The following is a 25,409-nucleotide window of genomic DNA, read 5'->3' on the forward strand; positions in this document are numbered from 1 at the left end:
GAGCTTTGTAATGCTGGGAGGAAGAGGCTTTAGCTGGTTAGCAAGCTAACTTCAGTAGATATATCTTCACTTCAATACATAGTGTCTTTAACATAACGTCAAAACTGCCTTCATATTCTGTCAACAGTTTAACTTAATTTTTGAATGTTTTAAATTAATTAATTTATTAATTCTTACATATTGCACATTCAACACACATACACCCACAGCGACTGACATAGGATAATAAAACTTTAGACGAGTAATCAAGAACAAAGTGCCTAGTTAAATAGAAAATAGATGAGACAGCACAAGCATTTTTTTCTCAATTTTCTTTACCTTTATTAATAGAGGCATTTGGTATATAGTAAAATCTTACTTATTGGCTTCAGTTAAGAAAAGAGCATACAGACATTACATAGCAAACAACACCCAGGCCACATAACACCACAGCTTTCAAAATACATGAGCCAGAGTCACTGATTGAGGAACCCAGCTGTGTAGCCATATTGGCTCCACTGTTGCTAAGTTTCTACTGATTTTTCGTGAAACTCTGCATTCATGGAAAGGTGGAATAAAGAAGAGGACTTTGGTGCAAAAAGTAACCAAATACACTTTGATGGGAAACAGACTCACCCTTTGTTTTTGTTACTTGTTCAGCATGAGCTAAACAAAGCCAAATCTGTCTCTCCTCTGAGTATTTATAAGTATTGTTGTTTTTTGTTTTATATGTAATAATATTTTAGCATACTGTCAAGAGGGTTAAAGGATGTTAGTGCATATTTACAGCCAACAATTCTGTTTCAGGGCAGTAATATTCAACCCATCAGAAAAATCTCTTTCAACTGCAGAAATGACAAAAGTCAACTCCACTCAAAATGAAATCTGAAACTCTGCAAACTGCACTGATAATCATCTGCTATTTGAACATGAAATGTCAAACTCTCTTTGGATAATACTTGAAGTTTGCATTTGTGGTGGAGCAACACTATACTGACACTGAACTGCTAAGGCATCAAAGTTGAAAAACATTTTACATGTCCTGATTTTTGATGTGTGATTACAGAAAGCAAATGACAAGCACAAAACATGTAGATGAAATATTAATCTTTGGAAAGTTTTAGTGGCAGAAACAATGAATTACATTAAAGAGCTTCTGCAGTCTGCACAATTAATGGTCATCTACTGTGGATAATGAAATCAATAACTTTTATAAGGTCGTTTAGCAATTGGGTAACTTAAGGGTAACAAATTTAAATGAAAAACTCAGACCATTTACGTTCTTGATGTGGTCTGGTTACATGATGTCAAATGAGAGTGGGGACTAGACGTAGAAAGGATGTTGAAACAGGTTTAACGAGATAAAATAACCGAATAGTAGACAATGGAGAGGATGAGGACCCCAATGCCGACTCCCAGGCCCACGTGGTTCAGTGTCCTGGCTGTCTTGCTGTTATGCTCCGCTCTAACCCGGTCCCCGATGTGGTTGGCTTCACGGGCCTGATGGTGAGAAAAATATTTTATATTATAAATGAGCGAGGTTAAAAAACAAAAGATGCCAAAATATGTGACCTTGAAAAAGATGTTATGACAGCGAAACTCAACCAGTTAGAGTAATCACTCCACTGTCTGTTCAGTAGGTGGTGGGGAGGGAGATCAGGATTATCCATAATTAATAAAAATCTGGTTCAGTGCCCTCCTCTCCATTAAAACTGCAAAGGTGTCAGGTTTGCAATCAGTGGAGCCAGCCTCCTTCATCAGTTTGTTGAGTCAATTGGTGTCACTGGCTCCAATACCTGACCGCAGCAGACTGATACAAGAGGAGTTAGGAGGAGGAGCTTACCAGACATACTAAGATGTAAGGTACTTCAGATGTTCACTACTCAACTTACTTATCCTTTCAAAGGTTACACAGTCTCACTTAAGACCTGCAATACCATACCACCACCCTTTTTACGCCACCTGTGGGCAGCAGACACAAGTTGACATGGCGAACCCTTTGGCACACTTTGGCTTACAGCTCCTGAGGAATATGTCTGAATCTGAATCTTTAGTTGCTCAATGCTCCACTATGTTCACCAGCTACTTGCTAACTTTGTCTGTAGTTTAGTGGTAGAAAGTGGTGAGAAAACAAAAACAAATAAGCTGAAAGATGCTAAAATGCTCCAAGGAACTAAGGGGGAACTGCAAAGTCAGATGTTAATTCTTTTTTGGTTTGTCAATTTGACTGACATCTTAAAGGAGCAGTTATGTAAGTCATTATTACTGTGCAGTATAACTGAAATGAAATGACTTTAAGAAAATTAGATAAATATTTGTTTGTCCTGTCAGTAAAAACAGGGGAAACAACAAGGTTGCCTAATATTAACAGTCAAGCTTTAGCCAGCAGTGATATGATGCAATGTAACTGAGATGATAGAGGGGAAAGAGGAATCCCTGCTTGACACTGTAGAATAACTGATTTAGATCCACAGTAAATGTTGACATGTAACTATATTGTTAACAATGTGGTAGTAACACACTACACAAATGACTCTTTTTGTCTGATCTTCAGCCTTTCATTTCCACTATGTTTTTCACTTTGAGAACAGTGTTGTTTGTTGAAAACTCTCCAGATGTAGAAAATTAAACTTTTGAAAAACAGTTGCTGAAACCAAACCGACTATCCAGCCATGTCTGTAAAAAGAGTCTGTGGTAACCACTCAACCCAAGTCACAAGCAACCTGTGGCTGTGACACACATGCATTTCCGCTGGTTCCCAACTGCTGTGGAGGAAGTGAAAGTAATCTTTCTGGTTATATGTTCCAGTAAACTGTAAGAATAAGTATGGTACAGGTTACACTGAATGCGGTCGATATTGAGCATACCTTCTCTTTTCAAACAATACAAACTCAAGCTCTATTTATTTCAGCTATTCAAATACCCTTCAGCTTATGAAAGACAGAGGAAGACAAAGATTGAATGCAGATGTTTTCGGATAAACTGACACATGTTGTAACAATAAAAGTGCATTTCAATATTGGAAGAAAACCCTCTATAAAAGGGCAAGAGAAGATTGTTGTTTTTACAAAGGAAATGATAAAGGTGGTTTCACTGTTGTTCAGTTTTATCAAAACATATCCTGCTGTGAGATCTGATGAAGCAAGGCACCATTTTAAAAAAGGATGATCTGCGAATCAGGCAGCCTAGTGCCTTTAACAAGAGACCAGCCCACAGCCTAATCTAATCAAACTCCAACTCTCAGTCCTACACCCCTATCATATCTCTGTGTGTGTATGTGATTGTGTCTGAGTCTATGTGTACCAGTGAATGTGCGTGTGTTTTGTATGTGTCGTGAGAAGGCCCAGGCATCTGTAGAGCAGCTGGTCATGATTAACTGCAGTTGTCTGGCTTGATGGCTGTTCCCTGTTCCAGAAACTGTGGCTCTGTCCTCACAACCATGCACAATTTGTACAGGATAATGTCCCAGCAAGATTCAGCTTATTCAATCATTACGCTGTATATATTTTGTCTTCTTTGTTGACTAGACAAGTAGATGTTTTCATCTTTAGATCGATTTATTTAACTTCAAGAATATTTATTACATTGTAAGCATCACATCATAAAGGTTAACGTCCTGATGTAAAAGCAGCTTTTGCATCATCTCAAATCTTACTTTGGGAAACACACTTATTTGCTTTTTTGCTGGGAGCTAGATGAGAAGATCAACAGCACTCTTATCTCTGTCCAGTAAATATCAAGCTATAGCAAGAGGGTGGTTAGCGTAGCTTCACATAAAGACTTGAAGCAGGGGGCAACAGCTAGCCTGGCTCTGTCCAAAGATAACAAGTAACTGTGGCCAACCAAGAAGTGGTGCAGCACCTGACTCCAATTTCTGCTTCTGAAACAACAAATAATACAGTTTGAGATTTGCATGGAGCTGGTTTATTGAATTTTGAGAAACAGAAGGGAAGAATGTTAGCTAATAATTTTGTTTTATATATACTGTGGTCTGTTAAACCATCAGCACCTTGAGTCAGCCCCAATACATGCTTCTTACTAACTAACAGTAACTGTAATCATTTGACACCAAACCCCTAAAAGTGGATCACTTAGATGTAATTTCTCCTATTATCCTCCAACTACATTTATACATGGTATGACATCGTTTCAATATCATACCATGTAGTGAGTTATGATAATAGTAGAAAGTCCCAGATTAATCCCCACCACCAGTACAGAAGTCTCAGACCATCATGTGAGTTGTGTATCACTGCTAAGTGCAGTATGTTTACACAGTGAGGTTATGGAAATTCCCCAAATTGTCCTGATAGACTCATTGCACTCCTCCATTCATAATGCAATGGAAAAACTTGAATTTCACAAACAACTTGTTGAGTACAATCAACCACGGACAAGGTGGGAACATTTCAGTTAGCCAAATCTCACTTTTTACTGGCATTTAACTCTATTGCAACTTAGATTAATGAAATAAACCTGCACTTGCAAAACAGTCTGTGGTCAGTTACCTTACTGAAACTATAATGGTTTTGCAGTTTGATTGCAGAAGGTTAAAAAACATTTTCAGCAAAGCCACTGAAGTATTGAAGTCATGTTGGTTGTTTTTCAGACACGTGACACAAGGTAAATGAAACTGTAGTGTGCTGTTAACAAACACTTGCTGTACTGGTTTCAAATTAAAAAAGCCAAACAGGGACACACCGCCACAGGTCAGTTTGATGATTTGGGACAGTACGGAGGTGATTTACTTTGACTTCTCCTCTCGTGGTACATGTGGATTTAAGGGACATGATTGGGCGGGCTGACTGCTAACTTCAGTAGACATCTCCGCAACACAGTACAGAGACGTCTTTTAACATAACATAAATACTTGTTTCTTCACATTCTGTTATAAATGTTAAGTAAATGTTGGCCTTTTTAGTATCTTCCAAAGCCCTTTTCTTGGAGAAACTCAATGCCTCAACACCAAACATAAAGTATTTCTTTTATATTATCATCAGCCAAGTGCTTTTTTTCTATCTGACACATACAATCATACAGTTCTTGGGAAATTCAACATAGTTAAGTGGTAGCCCCTCCTGCTATAAGTGCAGGTCTTGTGGTTTTTCTGAGAATTCAGCAAAGATCATCACTTTCCTGTCTCATTTCCAGTTTACCTTTCTGTGAAAACAACACAGGATAACAGACAAATTGATCAAACTGACAGATAGAGACAGAAGTTGGATTGCAGATGTACTAGAAACATGTAGTATAAATTAATTGATGGGGAAGTGAGTAGGCAAAAAGACAGAAGTCAGCTTAACACATGTTTAACAAACGTTTTACCAACATACTGAAAATCCACTCTCAGCTTTGCAGCTGTAACATAAATGTCCTTATGTATGGTAACAAACCTTGTTACACTCTGCCACTGGTCAGATAAAAATAATACACAGATGAGACAGCACAAGTGTTTTTTTCTCTCAATAAACTTAAACTTTATTTATAAAGAAATTTGGCATACAGTAAAATCCTACTCATTCAGTTTTGGTTAAGAAAAGCGCATACAGACATTGCATAGCAAACAACACCCAGGCCACATAGCACACCACAGCTTTCAAAATACATGAGCCAGAGTCACTGATTGAGGAACTGGCTGTGTAGCCATATTGGCTCCACTGTTGCTAAGTTTCTACTGATTTTGTGTGAAGCTTTGCATTATTCTACAGTTGGAATAAAGAAGAGGACTTTGGTGCAGAAATGAACCAGATCCTCTCATATCGTGCACTCTCACATCAGATACACTCTGATGGGAAACAGACTCACCCTTTGTTTTTGTTACTTGTTCAGCATGAGCTAAACAAAGCCAAATCTGTCTCTCCTCTGACTATTTTTGAAGTATTGTTGTTTCTTTTATATGTAATACTCTGTTAGCATAGTGTCAAGAGGGTTAAAGGATGTTAGTGCATATTTACAGCCAACAATTCTGTTTCAGGGCAGTAATATTCAACCCATCAGAAAAATCTCTTTCAACTGCAGAATCACTGTCCTGATTTTTGATGTGCGATTACAGAAAGCAAATGACAAGCACAAAACATGTAGATGAAATATTAATCTTTGGAAAGTTGAAGTGGTTGTCTCTACAGTACGGGAGAGTAATGGGGACTAGAAATATGGGGAAGATGTTGAAACAGATTTAGACTTAGACTTTCTGTATTTGTCAGTCGTGGATCATAGATACGAAAACCACTACATAGACAATGGAGAGGATGAGGAACCCGATGCCGACTCCCACGCCCACGTGGTTTAGTGTCCTGGCTGTCTTGCTGTTCCGCTCCGCTCCTGCCCTGTCCCCCATGTAGTTGGCTTCACGGGCCTAAAAGGTGGGAAAAAAACATTTTAAATGACAATTGAGTGAGGTTAAAAAACAAAAGATGCCAAAAAATGGAATGCAACAAATGTTTTAACATAAGGTTAGATTGGTTTACTGAATCACAGTATGGGTGGGCCTGACCTGAGCTTTTAATTTGCTTTTTAAAATGAATCTGCATTTTACAGCAGTTTATAGAGATTAGTCGAAATGGCGTCTCTTGTTCATTCTTGCGTCTCAAGTTGTGAATGACTGGAATTTCTTGGCCCTCGATATCCTTATCCTTTTTTCCGGTGGCTACACTGTAATAAGGTTGGGATGATGGATGATGCCATCATAGAAGAGAAGATAACATGAAGCTGTTGTTGCTGGTCAATAAATTTAGTCACCATCCTGTTAATTATTTTCTTATTAAACCGGACCAGTTAGCTAACCTGAGATGCTCGATTACATTGGTGACGGTGGTTGTTATTTTCACTATTGTCTTCTTGGCTAAGTGCCCTCAGTATAGCTAGTCGGATGACTTTTTTTCAAGCTTTAGAGGCTGGATACAACTAACTCCCCGATCCCACACGGCACGTCCGTCTCGCGTTCAGGCCACAACAAAGCCATAGAATTGTCACGGCCATTCTAGAAAAGGCTTGTGGTTCCACCAGGTGTACCACAGCGTGTTTCAGGAGCATCCCAGAAGTGGCTCTCCCCGCGGAAAATACGCGGCAAGTCCATTGTTGACAGAATAGAGCATAGAGCATCGTGTCAATTTTCAAAATAAAACACCCTGTGCCGACTCCGCATCTACGGCAAAACAAAGTCGGAAATCTTAACAATAAACACAAAAAAGAAATGACAAAAATGAAATAATTTAACAACGTAGCCTACTCACCCATGGTGGAAACACAAAAATTGATGAAATAAAGACAATTTCATCAAGTCAACAGTATCAGGCACGACGCTGAGAGTTGTTCTGCATGCTCCTTTCGCTGGGTGAGACAGTTGGAGGTTGCAGGTTGCTGGAGAGGATTCCCCCTTACTCGCTTTTTGCAAGTAGAAAAGGATTTAATATTCAACTTAATTCTTTCAAAAAATACAGTCTCACTTCAAACCAGTAATATCGGTTTTATTCATCAACTGTAAGCAGCGGACACCAGTTGTACTGTGAACACAACTGTGGCATATCATCAAGCTGATATGGAAAACTTGTTTTCAACCACTTGTTTATTTACACTTTCAGAAGTAATGGAACAACATTATCATTCATTTGGAATTTCAATAGAATTGGATAAATACTTCGCTGTCCTGACAGTCAAAAAGGGTAAACATGCAGTTTTGACAGAAAAAACATCCAGGTAGCTCAATTCTTACAGTAAAGCTTTAGCCAGCAGTGTTATGATGTAGTATGATGAGTGTTGGCACATAAAAGAGAAACACCTTGACTGATATGATAAGAAGAAAAATCCCTGTCTGGCGCGGTGTAATCAACATGACTTAGACCATGTCCACAGTAATGTTAGAGTTGACATGTATTGATATTTTAACAATGCAGTAGTAATTTAGATAACTAAAAAATGCATCTTTTTTTCCCTAAACTTCACCTTTCCATTTACACAGTGCTTTTCACTTTGAATACAGAGCTTTTAAAAAACTCTCCAGTCTCCAGTCTACTCATTTTTACAAACACTCAGTATGTTGCTGAAACCAAGTCGACTATACAGCCACGTGTGTATAAACAATCGGTGGTAACAACTCAACCCACATCGCAACTAACCTGTGGCTGTGACACACATTTCTGCTGTTTCCCAACTGCTGTGGCAGAAATGAAAGTACATCTTGCGGGTTATATGTTCCAGTAAACTGTAAATGGTAAGATTAACAAAATATGGTGCAGTCTACACTCAGTGCAGTTCATATTGAGCATACCTTCTCTTTTCAGACAAGAGAAGGTATGTCAAGGAAGACAAAGATTGAATGCAGATGTTTTCAGATAAATTGACACACGTCGTGACAATAAAAGTGTCTCAATATTGAAAAAAACCTTCATAAAAGTGTATGAGAAAATTGTTTTTTAAAAAGGAAATGATAAAGGTGGTTTCACTGTTGTTCAGCATTTTCTAAACATATCCTGCTTTTAGATCTGATGAAGCAAGGCGCCATTTTATATGGATGATCTTAGTATCAGGCAGCTCTGTGCCTTTAACAAGAGACCAGCCCACAGTCTTCATCAAATCAAACTCCAACTCTCCCTCCTACATCCCCATCACATCTCTGAGTGCATGTGACTGTGTCTGAGTGTGTGTGTACCAGTGAACGTGCATCGCAATATTGGAATATTTACCTCCACAAAAGTACATTTGAAGATTGTTTTCTTAAAAGGAAATGCTTTTACTCTTTCATTGAATGGATTACAAAACTGAGACATAATGTATCAATTAGTGGGTGTTGAGCTGCTGGCAGACAGATTTGTTCACTTTGGTCACCACTTTTTAGCACTGCTTCCAGTGTTTATCCTAAGCAAAGCTAAGCTAACAAACATAGCGGTTACCAAAAGAATTACTTTCAGACTCAAACACACTATTTCTCTCTAGTCTAGATTCCTGTACTCTCACATTTAAGCATATTAAATATTTTTAGTAAAGGCAAAAAAACCCTTAAGCCAGCTTAAAAACTTTTCGTTTTGTGCAAAATTGAGAATCTTTTTTCGAATTATGCTGTTTTCATCAACCTTTTCTAATGTCATACTTGAAAATGTACATAAAAGTATGTTAATGGAAATGGTTATTTGCCTCAAAGAATGCACATGGTCTTATAAACAAGGGCATCTTTGAGGCCTGGGATATAGCTAAGGCTGACTGGATAACATCCTTGTAGTTTAAGTGGATATTGAAGCTTTTCTGGTCTTATTCTTCTCACAGCCCCAGTTGCTTTCAGTGAATTGAAAAAAACCCAAACATAATTTATGCTGTCTCCACAACGAGGTTAGACAGCTCAATCAATGAAAGCAAACAAGAGCAACTGTGACTCAAACCCTGAATCAGGTGAAGACGCTGTCTGGAGCTGTTCCCAGAGAGTGCAGTCTTGTAGTGCTGTCACATCTCTACAAGGTTTAATGTGTTGAATTCACATTTAAAATAAAAAAAATTCCAATTAATAATTTTACTTGATATTTTCTGCTTGAGATTTACATCTAGCTGGTTTACTGAATTCTGAGAAACAAAAGGGAAGAACGTTAGCTAATAAATAAGTACAATGATGTTTTATATATTACGCGGTCAGTTATACTTTCAACAACTTGATTAAACCCTAATACATGCTTCTTAGTGACTATAATCAAATAACACCATCGCCTAAAAGTGGGTCAATGCAATTTCCCCTATTATCCTCCACCTGCATTATTTTTTCGTTGTTTTAATATAATATTAAGTGACTGATGAGGAATTGCAGTAATGGGATTACAGCTGTGCCATTGCTGCTACTGCGGCGATCAGATCATCCAGTGTTGTCAATGGAAATTCCCCAAAAGGTCTTGCTACCCTGTCAGAATCTCTACACTCAACATCCCTTTAGTTTCACGTTCATCGATTCATAAAGCAATTCAAGGACTTGACTTTCGTAACAACACATTGCATAAAAAGGGAACATTTCAGTGAGTTTATCTCAGTTTTTACTGGCATTTTACTATCGCAACCTCGAATAATGACAAAAATAGATGTGAAACAGTCTGTGGTGAGTGACGTGTGAACACTTCCTCAAACTACAATTGTCTCACAGTTCGAATGTAGAAGGCTAAAGCATTTTTAGCTCTTTTTTTTTTTAAAATGGTCATCTGTGATATTCTACTTAACAGTGAATTTCTATAGCATAAAAAATCCCTTTGCATGCAGAGAAAATTCTTTTGTTGTTTGAAAATCATGTCTTTCTCAATCAACAGCTGATTTCAGGAAGCGGGAGTGAATCTACAATAGTTGATAAACCCAGCTGTTAAGTTCCACTGAGTCACTTCCCCCTTAACAGCCATTATCACAAGTGAGTGAGTATGTGAGCATGTAGTAATTTCTCCTCTACACAGAAGCATCTGATATGTGATATTAGTCAGAAACACTCTTGTACATGTTTGTAGCTCTAAGATGAACGAAGAATCACTGCCTCGCTGTTGTTGTTGCATTTTACATCCATTTCTGTCAAGACTCATACACGTTGTGAAGACTTTGAAGGAATCTGATCAAATGTATTCTCATCATATTTTTTGGTATAATTGACATGTATGATTCCAGTGAATAATTTCCACTGAGAAACATGTTATTTTCATTTGTTTTTTACCGAGGAGCACAGAGGACTGATTGAGAGATTCGTACTCATGGTGCAATGACAATCACCATGGATATTGCTGCACAAAAAAATCTAGGAACTGTAAAAGTGGATGATTACTTTATCTGTACAGCACAGAAGATTTGTACAATCAGCACATTTTCAATGTGGGCACCCACAATTACTGTCACTAATACAGTGCACAACCAAATGTGGAATATGGTCACCATCTCCCCTTCTGTTCCTGAGTTATGGCAAGTGTTTTTGCAGTGTTTTGCATTATGTCAAGTCAAGGCATTTGTGTAATTTTTTCATAATTAGCGTATGATTTCTTGAGTTATGACCTTTCCCTTACTTCAACTACAACAACAAAAGTTAATGCTTTACATTATGGGTCCATATTTTATTATGGTTTCCAATGCGGGAGAATGCAATTGGGTATTGAAACTGTTCAGTTAAACAAAGAATGGGAAATAGAACAAAAATGCAAAAGTTTGAAATTTGTACACGAGCAAACATACAATTCAACTATATGGTCATTGATGACCATTGTTTTTTAAAATAAACAAATAAACAAATAAATAACAACATCAACAAAATAAAAGAATGCCTGCCGAAGCCTCTTGGAAAAATACTACGTGCTATGTATTCTGTAGCAATTGTTATTGAGGCTGTTTCGTACAACAAAAAAAAAAAGCTCTTGACGAATGAGAATATCTGCTTGGTTGCATCTTTATGTCCTGCAAGCCAATATCCTTCAATCATATTATACAGACTGGCACACCAGTGCTTAAATTGCATTAGATGCTTTCTTGCAGATTGGCTCGCCTTTCCTGCTGCTGCCCGATTGGCTGCCTGTCTACCTTCATGTCTGCCCTTTCTGATTTATCCTGCAGTGATGTCTGTGTTTGAGTGCGTCTGCCTGGTTGTCAGTGTGTCTTTCTGTGGTTTGAGACATACTTCCTCTGCATTAGAGCAGTCATAGTCGTTGTGAGCGACGATGGGGTAGGGAGCAGGGGGCTGGGGGAGCAGGGAGCAGGGGGCTGAAATTTGTGAGAAATTCTCCGAGAGCAGAATTGAATAGAGCTGAAGAAAGAGGATGGAACAAATTTCAAAAGCCTGCAGGGAATTTCCCACACACGTTAAGACAAAACCAAAGTCATCATGGCTGAAGAGTCAAGCCTGACATCACACGGTAACATTTCTGTCACATGTTTTTGCATCTTCCACTCAGTCTGTCACCCCCTCCCACACTTTTAGTACCACTTTGACAATTAGCTGGTACATTTCACGACCAAACCTCCCCCACAGCCCTAACCTTCACTCAGACAGTTTGATCCTTTATTCAGCCCTGAGCCTTCATCTGATTGGCTTATGGCGAAGGAAATGCATTCCACTCTGTGACACACATGTACCCTTTTACATACTGAGCACAGTTACATACAGATGCAGAGACACAGGCTCTGTGTTCTGCAGGTATTTTTTAGGCTCATGTGGCTGCTAAATAGGCGTAGCCTCGAGGCTGCATCCTATTTCAGGGACGCCTGCCCCTTCAAAGTGAGCTCTGTGTGATTTTCAGCTTCAAAGGGTCCACTAGGTATGTGTTTAAAATCTCACATCTGGGATTTATTATAGTCCAGTTATCTGGGGTGAGGCCCACAACGGAAACAAGCCTGTGTCTGGTGCCCCCTCCCCCCAAGAGAGAAAGGACACAACATGTTGTTATCATGATGGGAAAAACACTGGATATATTTATAGTTAACCATAACTTGGCCAGGTCAGGCCAGGTGATCACAGTGATTCATAGCTAGGATTAGTGGATTACTCAGTTCACCTTAAAGGTGGACAAATCAATATTTAGTGGGCAGCTGTTTTCAGTGGCAATAACTCTGATAAACCAACTGTACGCGATGAACCCTGGACGACGACGCACATTCAAATTTAGCTGGTGAACAGAGGGAGCATTTAGCTGCTATAAGATAATTTGACTGAGGAGTGCAGTGGACTTAAAATAATCAAGACACAAAAAAAGTCAATGTCTCGGGATGAATGCTGATACTGCTCTCTGTGTTGTCAAAAGGCAACTGTTTCCAAACACTTTTCACCAAAAAATAATGTGATTAGTGTTTACAGTAGGCCTACAACTAATGATTATTTTCATTGTCACATTAGTGAATAGATTAGAAATGTTGATCAGTGTGACCCAAAGCCCACGATAACTTCCGCTTTGCTTTGTGCACAACCCAAAGATATTTATTTCACTGTTGTGGAGGAGTAAAGAAACCAGAAAATATTCACCTTTAAGAAGCTGAAATCTGAGAATTTTTAAAAACTTTTTTCTTAACAAATTACTCAAAGCTATCAATTGATTATCAAAACAGTTTTTGATTAACTTAATAGTTGGCAACTAGTCGATTAACTGTTGCAGCTCTAGTTTACAGCTTTTGTTTCTTTGCCAAAAACATCAGTTGATGCAGCTTTAATAAGTAAGAATATAAATAGATGGTAAATTTTAAATGGAAGTTATAACATAAACTGCTGATTTTCAGTTCTTGAACAGTTTTCTGAGAATTTATAGACTTTTTTTGTATTTGTAATATAATTTTAACAGAAAGTTGAGTGTGGAGTGTGGGTCAATGGCAGTAACCAAGTTTACTTACATTTTAACAGGTGTTAGAAGTAATTCAAAAGCTACATTGGGAAATTAAGATTCTTAGATAAGTTGACACCTTGTGAGAGGCTTCGATGTGGCTTGTTATCTTTGCCTCAATCACACGTTATCAAAGTCAACAGTGCCACCCTGCTGAACAAATATTTATATTAACTGTGGTCACAGCTATGTGTTTATTCAGTATTTTACTATGCCTTCAACTGCAACACAGAATACATACTTATATTTGAAATACATATTAGAGAAATGATAAATATTACTTGTCTGAAACCTAAACTGAGCTGTCTTCAAGGTCTGTCAAGTTAAAGAGACTTTTCTTTCGCCTGCTGTGTTGTTGTGGTGTATTTTTATTTTATTTCAGTTTTCATCACTCAGCACTCTTGACTGGCAGGCAGCGGGTGTTTGCCTTCACGTTGTTCTCTGTAGCACTGTATTATATTAACACATAGCTGCCTCCAGTGGGGCTTGAATCCCTGGCAACATAACAGCATGCAATACATGAGAAAAGCAACGCATATGTTAAATGTTATAATTTTTGGACTACATTTGATACTCGGCTAGGAATTTTTGGATGGCTGTATTCATAAATGGGAAAGTAAGAATTCCTTTAACGGAAAAACAGACAACCTCCATTTCAAGCGTACGTAGTCTGGTCATTCAGCTCACACTGTTTACTTATTGTGTGCATATACAGCGTTTGTTACCATTAGTGTAACAAAGAGCAAGAGGAAATGATCTCTTGTTGCAGCACGGGGAAATGAACCACTAAAACTGCAACAGTCATGTCTCTCATAATTTGTAGCTGCCTTCTACTCATATTTTGCTAAATTAGAATTTGAGTTGAAGGCTTGTTCAGACATTGGTCTAATTATCACTAATGCAATGTAACTGGAAAAAGAGGTGTATGCAGACAGTGAGTTTTAAATGGAAGTAATGTTCTTGGCAGTTGCAGAATCAAGTAAACTTGATGATAAATTGCACTGTTGTTGCAGGGATGTGGTTCTGCAGAGGTACAGGAAGTAAAAAATCATGGCTTCTCACGATAAAAACCCCTGAAAGTTACTGTCCGGATGTTCATCTACTGTCAATAAGAGATAGGCTGGGAAGAGCTCATGGTTTGGCAAACAAAGAGCCGTTTGATGACGCTGTAACAGGAGCGAGGAGTGGCTTGGTGCTAGAAACACAGAGTGCTGATGTCTGATCCTGACAAAAGCATCGCTTGTCTGGACACTCCAGTGTTCAGCATTCCAAATCTCAATAGAAAATAATTCTCTTTTCTGGAAATTACCAAAAGAAGTATTGTTTTTCTCAGCAGTAAAGCCTTTAAAGAGAAAAATGTGAGCGTGAATTTGGCATCAAGTCAGTTTTTCCAATCGGGTTTGTTTCAGTACTTCCTCACTTTGCTCTCTTGTCCATCATGGTTGAAAATGTCGGAAAGAAAATGTGAAGTGAGACAGATTCCAGTGGCCAGCTCTGTATCTTACCACCACTCCCTCTCTTATTTCCACTATCACTCCAATCTCATTTCCGTCTCTGCCTTCCTCTCTGTTTGGCCTTCCAGTAAAAACTCTCAAACTGATGCAAGAACACACATAGTTTCATACATACCACAGCCAAAATATGAGAGTCTCTCTGTCCCTTTCATCCCCGTATTGCATTTTGTTCTTTTTCTTGTATCTTTCTGCTGTAACTCTCTTGGCTCCATCTCCTCCCAGTTTGTTCAGCTCCCTCAGTATGTAGCCACGAAAGAGGAAAATGGAGACATAATAAGCCATCCACTCCCACTAATGTATACTAAATAACTGGACAGGAGCACTATCGGGTGCTGCCTCATTTTATTTCTTTTTCAGTATTCAAGGGAAATCAAGGGAGAGTCCCAAATTTTGCCAGACTGATTAGATGACCATTATACATGACCATGTGATGGCCACAATTCGTGCTTTTTCAAATGCTATTTACAGATCATTACAGAGAAGTACGTGTTTATAAGTAGAACACTGGTGAAATGAAAATCTATCTGATGTGATTCATAGATGAGGCAATGTATTAAAGTTTTTTTCATGTTACATTTACTGATCAGATAACATGATAACATGGTCAGTTGAATGAGAACATTGTCCCGACAAAGAGGAAGCAGTTTTATCTGTATTTTTTGTGTATTTGATTAGAGAACAAACTGGGGAAGTGTGTCTCTTCTATTGTTACGAGCAGACAGAGAAAGCCCTGGTAGAAAACATCAGAAAATAATCTTAAAACTTTGATTCAATCATATCAGTGCTAATAAGTTGCTCTTCTATGAGGGAATGAGCTGTGGACCTGAAGGAGATAACTTCTGTTGAGTTATTAATGCCTTGAAAACTCCAGGTTTTTTGAAGTACTACGGTCGTGGATGCGGTGTGGCCTACTGTAGGACCTGCCCACAGAGGACGTCAGATTTGCTTGATTCATTCACTCTGATCCCAGAGAAAAACACATAGACACGATTAACTCTATCTGGGTAGTAGCAGTAACCAACACTGAACACACTTCAGGACACAGAAAATTGAACTTTCACATCTGAATATGTTCACTTTACCTATGAAAAAAAACAGTGGGAACCCAGGATAAGTGAGTGTGTGTTTGTGTCTTTGTGCACCTGTGTGTCCACATACTGATGACAATCGTTCATACCAAAACAAAGACAACTTCTCCAAACATCATTAATGCTACCACAAGACTGCTGCTTAAGTCCCACCTAAAAATGCTGTTATTAAAGCAAATTATGTGGATCAACTTTTAATGCTAAAATGGCAGCTTACACTTCAGCTGTGGGGCCAAATATTTGAACACAACAAAATTCCTGGGTTGGTTGGACTTCCCTTTCCTCTCTACCTTATACAGTGATAACCCCAGGTTAGACGATAAATCTCATCAGACGCTCTCATGTGGCTATATTTAAGAGTCTGTGTTGTAAGAGGATCAAACAATTCGGTATTGTTGACTTTATGTTGTTAGCCTTGCTAGCAAGTAGCTCTGTCTGCAGTGTTGGTCTCTTAGCTTGTGCACCATTTTAGTCTGGACTGAAATATGTCAACTTTCAGACGGTTTGCCAAAAATTTTAGACGTTCATGATCCTCAGAGGATGACTTTGGTAATCACCTGAATTCACCTCTAGCACCTACATGAGGTTCACATTTCTGAATTTGGGTGAAATATCTCGACCACTACCGGATGGACTGCCATGAAATTTGCTACAGATATTCAAGGTAGTAATAAAATTCAATTAATTTTCGTGATCCCCTAATTTTTTCTCTAGTGCTATCACCAGGCCAACCTGTTATTTTTTTCCCAACACTTTGTTTAAAGACCAAAAACTTACAAAACTAATGGCATTCTCACCAACTTTGTCCTACTTAAACATGTTAGCATTCTAAAAGGCTCAAATAAGATGGTGAACAAAGTGAATATTACCTGCTAAAATTCAGTATGTCAACATTACTGTGAGCATGTTAGCATACTGATGTTAGCATTTAGCTCAAATGACCACTTTGCCTACATACAGGCTCACAGAGCTGAGAATTTGGAATAAATTCAGTTTTTATCATTTATTATATTGGTTCTTTGTTTCATACTTAATTAATGTTTCAACCCAGTGTTCAAAATAATACAATTTTGTAGTTGGACATACAGACTATATGTTGCCATGACTACTGCTATGATAACCTAAAACTTTACTGACTCCTAACCAGTTACCCGATCAGAACAGCTCTTACAGTCACCCTTCTCAATGCTGAGAAAGATTAAATGTCCCATTGTTAGTGTAAATGCGTCATGGAAACTGAAAATATGTTCTAGCTATGCACATAACAGCCAAATTATTACAGTACATACACAGCTTTGTACCGATGACTTTGTATTGTCCCAGACTGACAACTGCAGATCTAATTTAGTTAATTTGATTAATGCTGCACTGTACATTAAATAAATGAATGGACCCTGGCAGAGGCTGCTATGGAAAAATATGATATAAATGAGCTGCCAAGATATGCTTTTGATCACTTTTGTAACAAAACACATTATATCTGTTCAGTTTAACAGCAATGTGCAGTATACATGAACCCATTCATTTCTAAATTTCACTGATTCTTTCAACTATGTATGTATATACGAGTCAATTCTATTTCTTGTCTTCTTATTATATTGTTTATTTTTTACTTTTTATTATTGTTTATTGTAATTACTGTCCTTTGGCTGCTGTGACAAAGAAATTTCCCCATTTGCGGGACAAATAAAGGAATTATGATTCTGATTCTGAACAGGTTTATCAAGTTTTTGAGGGCATGTCAGGCCAAATTACCTCAGACATGGTGACTCCAGGAAACTCATGCATGTTTTGTCTCAACACCGCTCTGCTATTCATTCATGCAGCTAATGTACAATCTTACAAACAGGGTGTTCATGGAAAGGAAATGTGTTCTTCATCACGAATAATTTGATTTGAGAATGGTCTCCATGTGTTTTAGTCTCTTGCTCCAGTATCTGACTCTCCAAGCAGAGGAAAAGGAACTGCTGTCACGACATTTTGTGTTGGGGGTGAAGGTCTTTGTCATTTCAAAAATGTCAAGTTTCTTCATAAGATCAGACGTAGAGAAAGTTATGGATCATAAGTTTATAAATAGGCCTAAGTTCATGGGGAGGAAAGACGCAACACAGATGTATTAGAGCAGGAGAAGAGGAAACAGGACTGCCTGGGTAGTAGGTGGAATCTAGGATTAAAAGTGTTAATGTTGAGAGAGAAACGAAACTTGGAAGATTGGGAAGGCACACTATAAAAGTAAACACAGCCACAAATGAAGTCATACTGGGGTTTTTCCACCAGGCTTATCTCAGACAAGCTGAAGCTGAATGTACACCAACACTTAAGTTCAGTTTTTCAACTCTCACAATCACACATGTTCAACAGTAATGACTAAATGAGAGATTGATGATTCAGACTATGCTGCAAAGGGTTACACATCAAATTATGTAGTAAAAGTAGTGTACAAAATGTATGACTACACGACCAGTGATTTATCAGGGGAAGTGATAATGTGTTCCTGACAGGTACAAACCTGCCACCGTTTAGGTTTCAAAATACAGGAGTTTTTTGACGAGGGCGGGGGTGGGGAAAAGTATTTAGATTTTTTTGTTAACTAACAGCTATCATTACAACAAAGCTAAAGTTAAATTAGCAGCTGCGCACACCCCTCTTGTGCCCTTTAAATCGGGCTGTGGGTTGCCAGGTTGCAGTGACAGAGTGAAATTGTATGTTGGGTTTGATTGTGTGTATAGATAGTGTTTTAAAGACAACCGGGCAACTTGGGTGACATCAGACAGACAAAATGGATCAGTGTATGACAATTATTCGTAAAATAGTTTTTGTGTTTCTTGAGTTTCTTGTGCATAACAAAAAAATGAGAACTATTTTGAGAACATGAGATTTGAACTACAGTAGAAACCCTAGAAAAGGGGAGTGTTGGCAGGCATGTAGGTAAAGGTCATAGGAGAATAACATTTAAAACATTTTCCACATTACTTTGGGTAATGGAATATACGGTTTTCATAGGGTTAAGTTCCACGGGAAGTTTTTGACAGTGAGGTCTGAATTTTTTTTTTTGTAGTTTTCGCAAACCATTGTTCAGGAAGTTATTATTATATGGCTGGCTGATATCATATATCTATTAAGCCCCCCCAAAAGGCACATATTTCATTAAAACAATGTATCTATCCTGTTGTAGACTAGACCTTTCCTAATGCACTGTACTTTACACTGTTTGCAGTGGATGAGAAAAAGGAGGTGGACAGTGTCACAATCAGGTTAACAAGTCCATCTTTCCAGTGATAATGCTATCTCTACTGTCCATCCAGGATAAATGTAGGACATAATATAATTAAAGTGTTTGTTAAAACGTTAGCACTGTCATCATCATTTCCTAATTCAGACGTTTCCTTCAGTATCCACACTAATCCTGTGAATGTTGGTCATGGTAACGATGCAAACAGGACCTGCAAGCAGCTAAAACATTCACACAAATGTAAACAACTTTTGGCTGACAACAATTGCACTCTACCTATTTTGGCTTATCACGTACTGTATGCATCAGTGTTGGTATATATCAAAAACCTTGCATTACGGAAGCTGACCAACATTAGATCATTTGGTTTTAACTGGTATAGACTGGACCAGCTGGTCAACATAAACATACTGAGTGACGTTTGTTGACATGTACTTGCTCCACAGTCCCGGTGCTGAAGTTCATGTTTTCTAAACAGTAAGTCATTGCTCCCATTTGGGGCTGCAAAGCTGCCCTGCGTAGTTGCATTTTTTTGAAAAGGCTTTTTATAAAATCTACATCAACTGGAGTGGAGTGTGCTTACTGTGCAGATGTAACAATAACAATTCAGATTTGTACACTGCTTTGTACTAATGTATTTGGTTTGGAATCACCTCTCATCTTAATATTTTATGACAGTAATGGCATTTTTTAAACATAGATAAGACACTATAACTCAGACACCGGATGTGTTATTTACATTTTAAATAGTCTGGCCACAAAAGAATAATATTTAAATGATTAAAACTTCCATTTAGTCAATGTCTCTATTTCCAGTGTTGTAACCATTTTTCCCCAAATAACCATTGTTTTCAAAATGTGTCCTGCCGTTTAAAAATAGTAATGGAAGATTCACCTCAGTCATCTGTCTCTACAGAACTAAACTTCTCGTTGTAGGAGATTCCAAACTTTGGAACAAATGTTTCATTAGGTACTGACATAATACAGCTTTCTTCAAAAATATAGTGTCAATCTGTTGTCACTAAACCAAACTGTTCGTTATGTGAAAGTATTCCAACACATTCTCATATCTAGTGCTGGGCAATATATCAATATTAATATATTGTTATCATTATATGAGACTATATATTGTCTTAGATTTTGGATATCGTTTTCTTGTGATATGGCATAAGTGTCGTCTTTTCCTGTTTTTAAAGGCTGCAGTACACATTGCATACATTACATTGCATTAATATTTTGTTAAAGTACCAGCAGTCATTTTTACAATACTGTCACAATACCAATATTGAGGTATATGTTCAAAAATATTGTGATATTTGATTTTGTCGCCCACTCCTAGCATTCATGAAGTACTTCTGGGGAGATTTCAAAATATTGAGATACATATCATATCACAATATTATTTTAAGGCCATATTGCCCAGCCCTAAGTACACACAAACAAAGTAGGTAATAACTGACGTTGGTTTACCTTTTTACTACATAGTGGCTTACTCTGCTCAGTCCTGTATCTTTGGGTCTCATACAGTATCTGTTCATTACTGTGACAGCTATGGAGGGCCAAATTAGAGAAGGCTGCTGGCTGAGTGAATACTCTAAATTACAGTCACCGCAGTCAGTCTCATGACGCAGACAGGCACCAGTCAAATAACCTACTGGCCATAACTGAAGAATAGATGGCATCCCTAATGGACTTTTCTCTACATGTATCTCTGTAACCAGAGCCTGCTCGACAAAGAGCAGGAGAGGACTGAGCTCTTATATACTGTAGGAGCAACAGAGGCCCTCTGTGTCAGATGACAGAGACTGGTCTGGCTGTGGGACTCTTTTCTGTGTGTTGCTGTCAAGGTAAACACTGGATGCTAAATGTGGAGTAAGTCTAAAAATAAAGTTTACTACTATAGAAGGTATGCACCGGTCAGTAGTCTGCCACCAGCACACACACACACACATCAACTGTCATTAACTGACTTGGTGAGTTAAATGTTTTCTGCAGTATATGATACATTACATACTTTTGAATTTAATATTTAAACACATTGTGCAGAAACAAGTCAAACCACATGGGAGATTTACCATATCAAAGACTTCTCATAGCACCCTTAAAACTTAAAAACGCCCACTTTCCATGTGTAAGTAAGACTCTCAGTTAGGGTGCTTAAATGTTTTAGGGCCAAATAAATGTTAAATTTGGCTTTTAATCAGTTGAAGAAGGGTGTAGGAAGTCGCACAAGAGTTTTTCCACTCTGACGAGTAAACACCAACCACATGGAAACAATCGACCAACTCTTACTCTTAAAGAAGTGCATACTTTCCTGCTACACCTCTCTAATGAGATACAGTGCAAAAACAAACTCATTAACTTTTTGAGTTACCTCAGACAACAAAAACACGACTGCATATAAACTAAAGAGTGAAGTAACATGATTTACTCGTATTGAAGGTTATAGTGATTCATGGTTCATATCTGGGGTTTAACAACACATTAAACATTGCATAATTAATTTTCCCCACAGTGGGAGTGGATGAAACTTGATACCTTGATGCCTGGAAGATGACATTAGACTTTTAAACCAGCAGGAGAGAATGAATTACTACTACATTTCAAAAAGACACAAGAGAGCTAAACAAGAAACACACATAAACAGATGAAAACCAAGCGAAAACAATAACATTATAACAGATTTTAAAGAAAAAAGTAAAGTGAAAGTTTCTGTCACCATCCTGCTCTTGGAACAACAAGGAGGTGTTTGAGACAATGCAGTGAGTGTTTCTCAGCGAGTACAACATAGAGGAACAAAAACATATCCTCCGTTTTTGTTGTTCACATCCTCCCTGGTATCTCACAGACCTTCTGCCCTTCCTGCAAATCACATATACTTCCCTAAGCTTGGCAATTGCTGTTGAATTCATTAAGTGCTGAAAATTGGAACTGAACACCACTTATGTCTCACTTCATGAGGCCAAAATATTTACTTTCCAGGCTCTTTAAAGGTTAAATATATGAGATGCTGATTAATAAAGCAGCAAACAACTATTTGCTATGTAAACATTTAGTGACATCCTGAACAGAGATTGATGTCACACTCTCTCTCTGTGTTTCTGAAAACATTTTGACACAGAATCTTCATTCATATTTGATCAGCACTGCCTAGTTTTACAGTTTGATTCAGGTTTTCGTGAGCAGTTTGTGTTCAGGTGGCTCTGTCTTTTATTTCCAAATTAACTGAGTGAATGACGCACACATTGTTCTGGTCGGAGATGCTGGTGCTCTAATGCGATATACCATAATCTGGTCTGCAGCTATAATGCATTTTGTGACAGCATCCTTGCTACTGGAATTATAACACATCTCTATATCCCTGCAATCATTCATTAAGTGCAGTTTTTAATTTGAAAAGTGAGCTACAGAAAATCTTTGGAATATTTTGACTTTTGGGTTAGTGCTTGTTATCTCTCTTTATTGGCACGTACTCAGAATGAAATGACTTGGATCTGAGTTGGGAGAAAAGTGCATCCATGGCTGTGCACCAGCCCATAAAGAATATAAATGCTTGTGAATCAAACTCACTGAGATGGAGTAGATGAGGGCAGCAATTCCAAGTGGCAGGCAGCAGCACAGCATGGTGAAGATGGAGTAGCACAAGTAGTCGTTGACAGGGTGAGCCAGAGGGCCCTGAGTCACGTACACTGTGGGCTGGACAGCAACGGCGACTGGCTGTCCTGGGTACTGCTGACCTGCGGGGTAAGGCTGCTGTCCATATGGCTGTTGTCCATATGGGGCACCTCCATACTGGGGCGGGGATCCATAGCCCTGCAAGACGTACACGTGAAAAACAATTCAGACTCATTATCAGGTCAAAGGAAACAGGCTTGGTGAAGCCAAACCCAGCTGATGCCAGAAGTCTAGCGTTAAAGACATGTACAGCTACAGGTGAGGCTTCATGTGAAACGAAACTGCAATTTAGCCACAGGCCAAGGGGAAGTGGTGGCATCAGACTTGGCACAAACAAGTCTTTGTGGGTAACGTATGCTTGAGCATAAAGGAAGTGAAAATGAATTGTATTTTAGGGTGGGGTGAACACAGCGGTGACTCTGGTTTCCTTTCCCATCAGAATAACATTTAAGAGGTCACGATATCACAGTTACAATAATTACTGCTGATTTCTTTATCCAGTGTGAAAAAAAACAAACTTAATTTCACTTAAACTTGGATATTTAGATCCTACAGTCATATATACATGACAAAACATATTGTGCTAAACATTTATTGAGTTTTACTGATTTATCTTAATGAGATCGAAGTTCACACGTCGAATTAATAATTAAATAATGTATCCACTCACACTTATCTGCCAAGGAAGGTTAGTTAATAATACATTTCAAAATCCCCTGCAAGACTAACACGTTAACTACTTAGTTTATAAAAAATATAACGTTACCATAGGACAAATAGAGTTGTATTTTTATTTTATTTTTTAAAAGGGTGGAGTCGGCGATAATTAACCCGATAAATGAATGTGATGCGGTTTAAATTGCTTTAAGAAATCTTTCATTATGAAGGTAAATTAAGAAAACTCTTCAGAGAAATTTGCATTGTCATTACCTTGCTTTCATATTTCACAATTTAATGGAAATAACAAATGCTGAACTGCACAGCTTCTCCTTATCTGCTATAAAACTAACACATTTGTTCTAAGTTTTGAGGCCCGGTGTTCTGCAGCTTACCTGCCCCTGCGGTGGGTATGCTTGGCCGGACGGAGGGTACACTGGGTTGTCGTGGTAGGGCGGCGGAGGGGGCGACTGACCCATGGAGGACTTCTCACCGGACCAGTCGGTCGGAGGAGCGCTCGCAGACTTGTTGGGGTCCATAATTCAACAAAAATAATTCAACAAAAATATCCCTTTTTTTTTTTGAGCGGATATCTCACGTATTTTCTTCCAAAGCGTTTAATGTGAAATGTCCACAGACTTGTCTACGTTGTGGCCCTGCTGCTACAATACGAATTGTCCAAGTGCGTTGGATTCATCAAATATTCTCATTAGTGTCGAGTGACGCAGAATGAATAGTGAGATTCCGGCGATGGATTTCAAATTAAAAGCACGTTGGACCATGAACTCAGTTTTCTGATGGGATTGGAAAATTGGTGAGCATTGTACTGGAGCAACAGTCTGTCCTAATCTAATAAATAGAACATACGTATACCGATAACTATACATACAAAATAATTTGGATGGAGGCTATATTCATTTATCCTTTTAGACATGAACTCAATAGTTTTTTGGGATGGGACATTGGGTTAGTGCCTTGGCTTTTACAGGATGAGGTAGGCTTACCTTGCCACCTTTTAATCTTTTAAAGTAAAAGTACCAACACTACAGTGTAGAAATACATTCTGCATTCAAAACCTTTAAGTAGAAGTACAAAAGTATAAAGCATAAAAATATACTGAAAGCTACCAAAAATGTAGAGTGCTAGAAGTATACCTACTCATTGTACAGGATGGCTCATTTCAGAATAATATCTTTATTACTGGGTTATGATAATTGATGCATTCATGTGTTCATCACTTAATTGTGCAGCTGGCAGCTGGAGATAAACTTAATTACTTCATATACAGCCAGGTATCTTGTGAGTTTACCTCTGGGGATCAACAATGTCCTACGTTTATCCATAGTAATAAATAATAATTATAAAAATTACTAAATTACTACTACTGCTACTACTACTACTACCAATAGTAATAATAATAATGATAATAATAATAATAAAATATTTTTCAATTATGTTCTAAATTATTCATCTGAATTTGAAAAGTAGGTAGTTACTAAATACTAAATGTAAAATATTGGCATCTGAAATGTGGTGGAATAGAATATAAAGTTGCAGAAAATGTACCTCAAACCCAAATACATACTTGAGTTATATATGTGTGCACTGTTACAAGAACATTTCAGAGTTCAGTAGTCAGTAGCCTTGTTGCCAGGATAAACTTTAATCTTCAAGGAGGTCTGTGAAACAGTTCTTCTTCATCCTCAGCCCCCCCACACATATAACTAAACCAAAGACACCTTATTACTATGAAATAAATACGAAATATACAGACAATCAAAAGATAGGAAATGATTACATATCTGGAGAAAATTATCTTAAGCATTTGCTGCATGTAAATAATGCTGCTGTTGCAAGGCTTGTTTCTGTAAAGAGCTCCCATCTACTGCAGGCAGTAAAAGATTTTAAATGTAAAAGTCAACTTATTATCTTTGAAATACACTTTCAAAGTTATATCAACACA

The 25,409-nt window shown here is 38.0% G+C and overlaps 1 protein-coding gene across 2 annotated transcripts; it reads right to left on the reverse strand.

Annotated features, from left to right (window-relative positions):
• Positions 1-296: 296 nt before the first annotated feature.
• LOC141011855 (uncharacterized) lies at positions 297-24,112 on the reverse strand. Of its 2 annotated transcripts, none has more exons than XM_073485182.1 (3): positions 23,842-24,109; positions 22,685-22,927; positions 297-1,479 (listed from the first exon to the last, which is right to left on the reverse strand). In XM_073485182.1, exons 1-3 carry the CDS (start codon positions 23,983-23,985, stop codon positions 1,333-1,335), a joined length of 534 nt encoding a protein of 177 aa, XP_073341283.1. In that variant the 5' UTR covers positions 23,986-24,109; the 3' UTR covers positions 297-1,332. The 2 variants fall into 2 exon arrangements, with proteins under 2 accessions (XP_073341283.1, XP_073341282.1); XM_073485181.1 differs by lacking the exon at positions 297-1,479 and adding an exon at positions 5,430-6,334 and having other exon boundaries at positions 23,842-24,112.
• Between the last annotated feature and the right edge of the window lie 1,297 nt (positions 24,113-25,409).

Source organism: Pagrus major, chromosome 17 (genome assembly GCF_040436345.1).
Source record: "Pagrus major chromosome 17, Pma_NU_1.0".
Classification (NCBI taxonomy): Eukaryota; Metazoa; Chordata; class Actinopteri; order Spariformes; family Sparidae; genus Pagrus; species Pagrus major.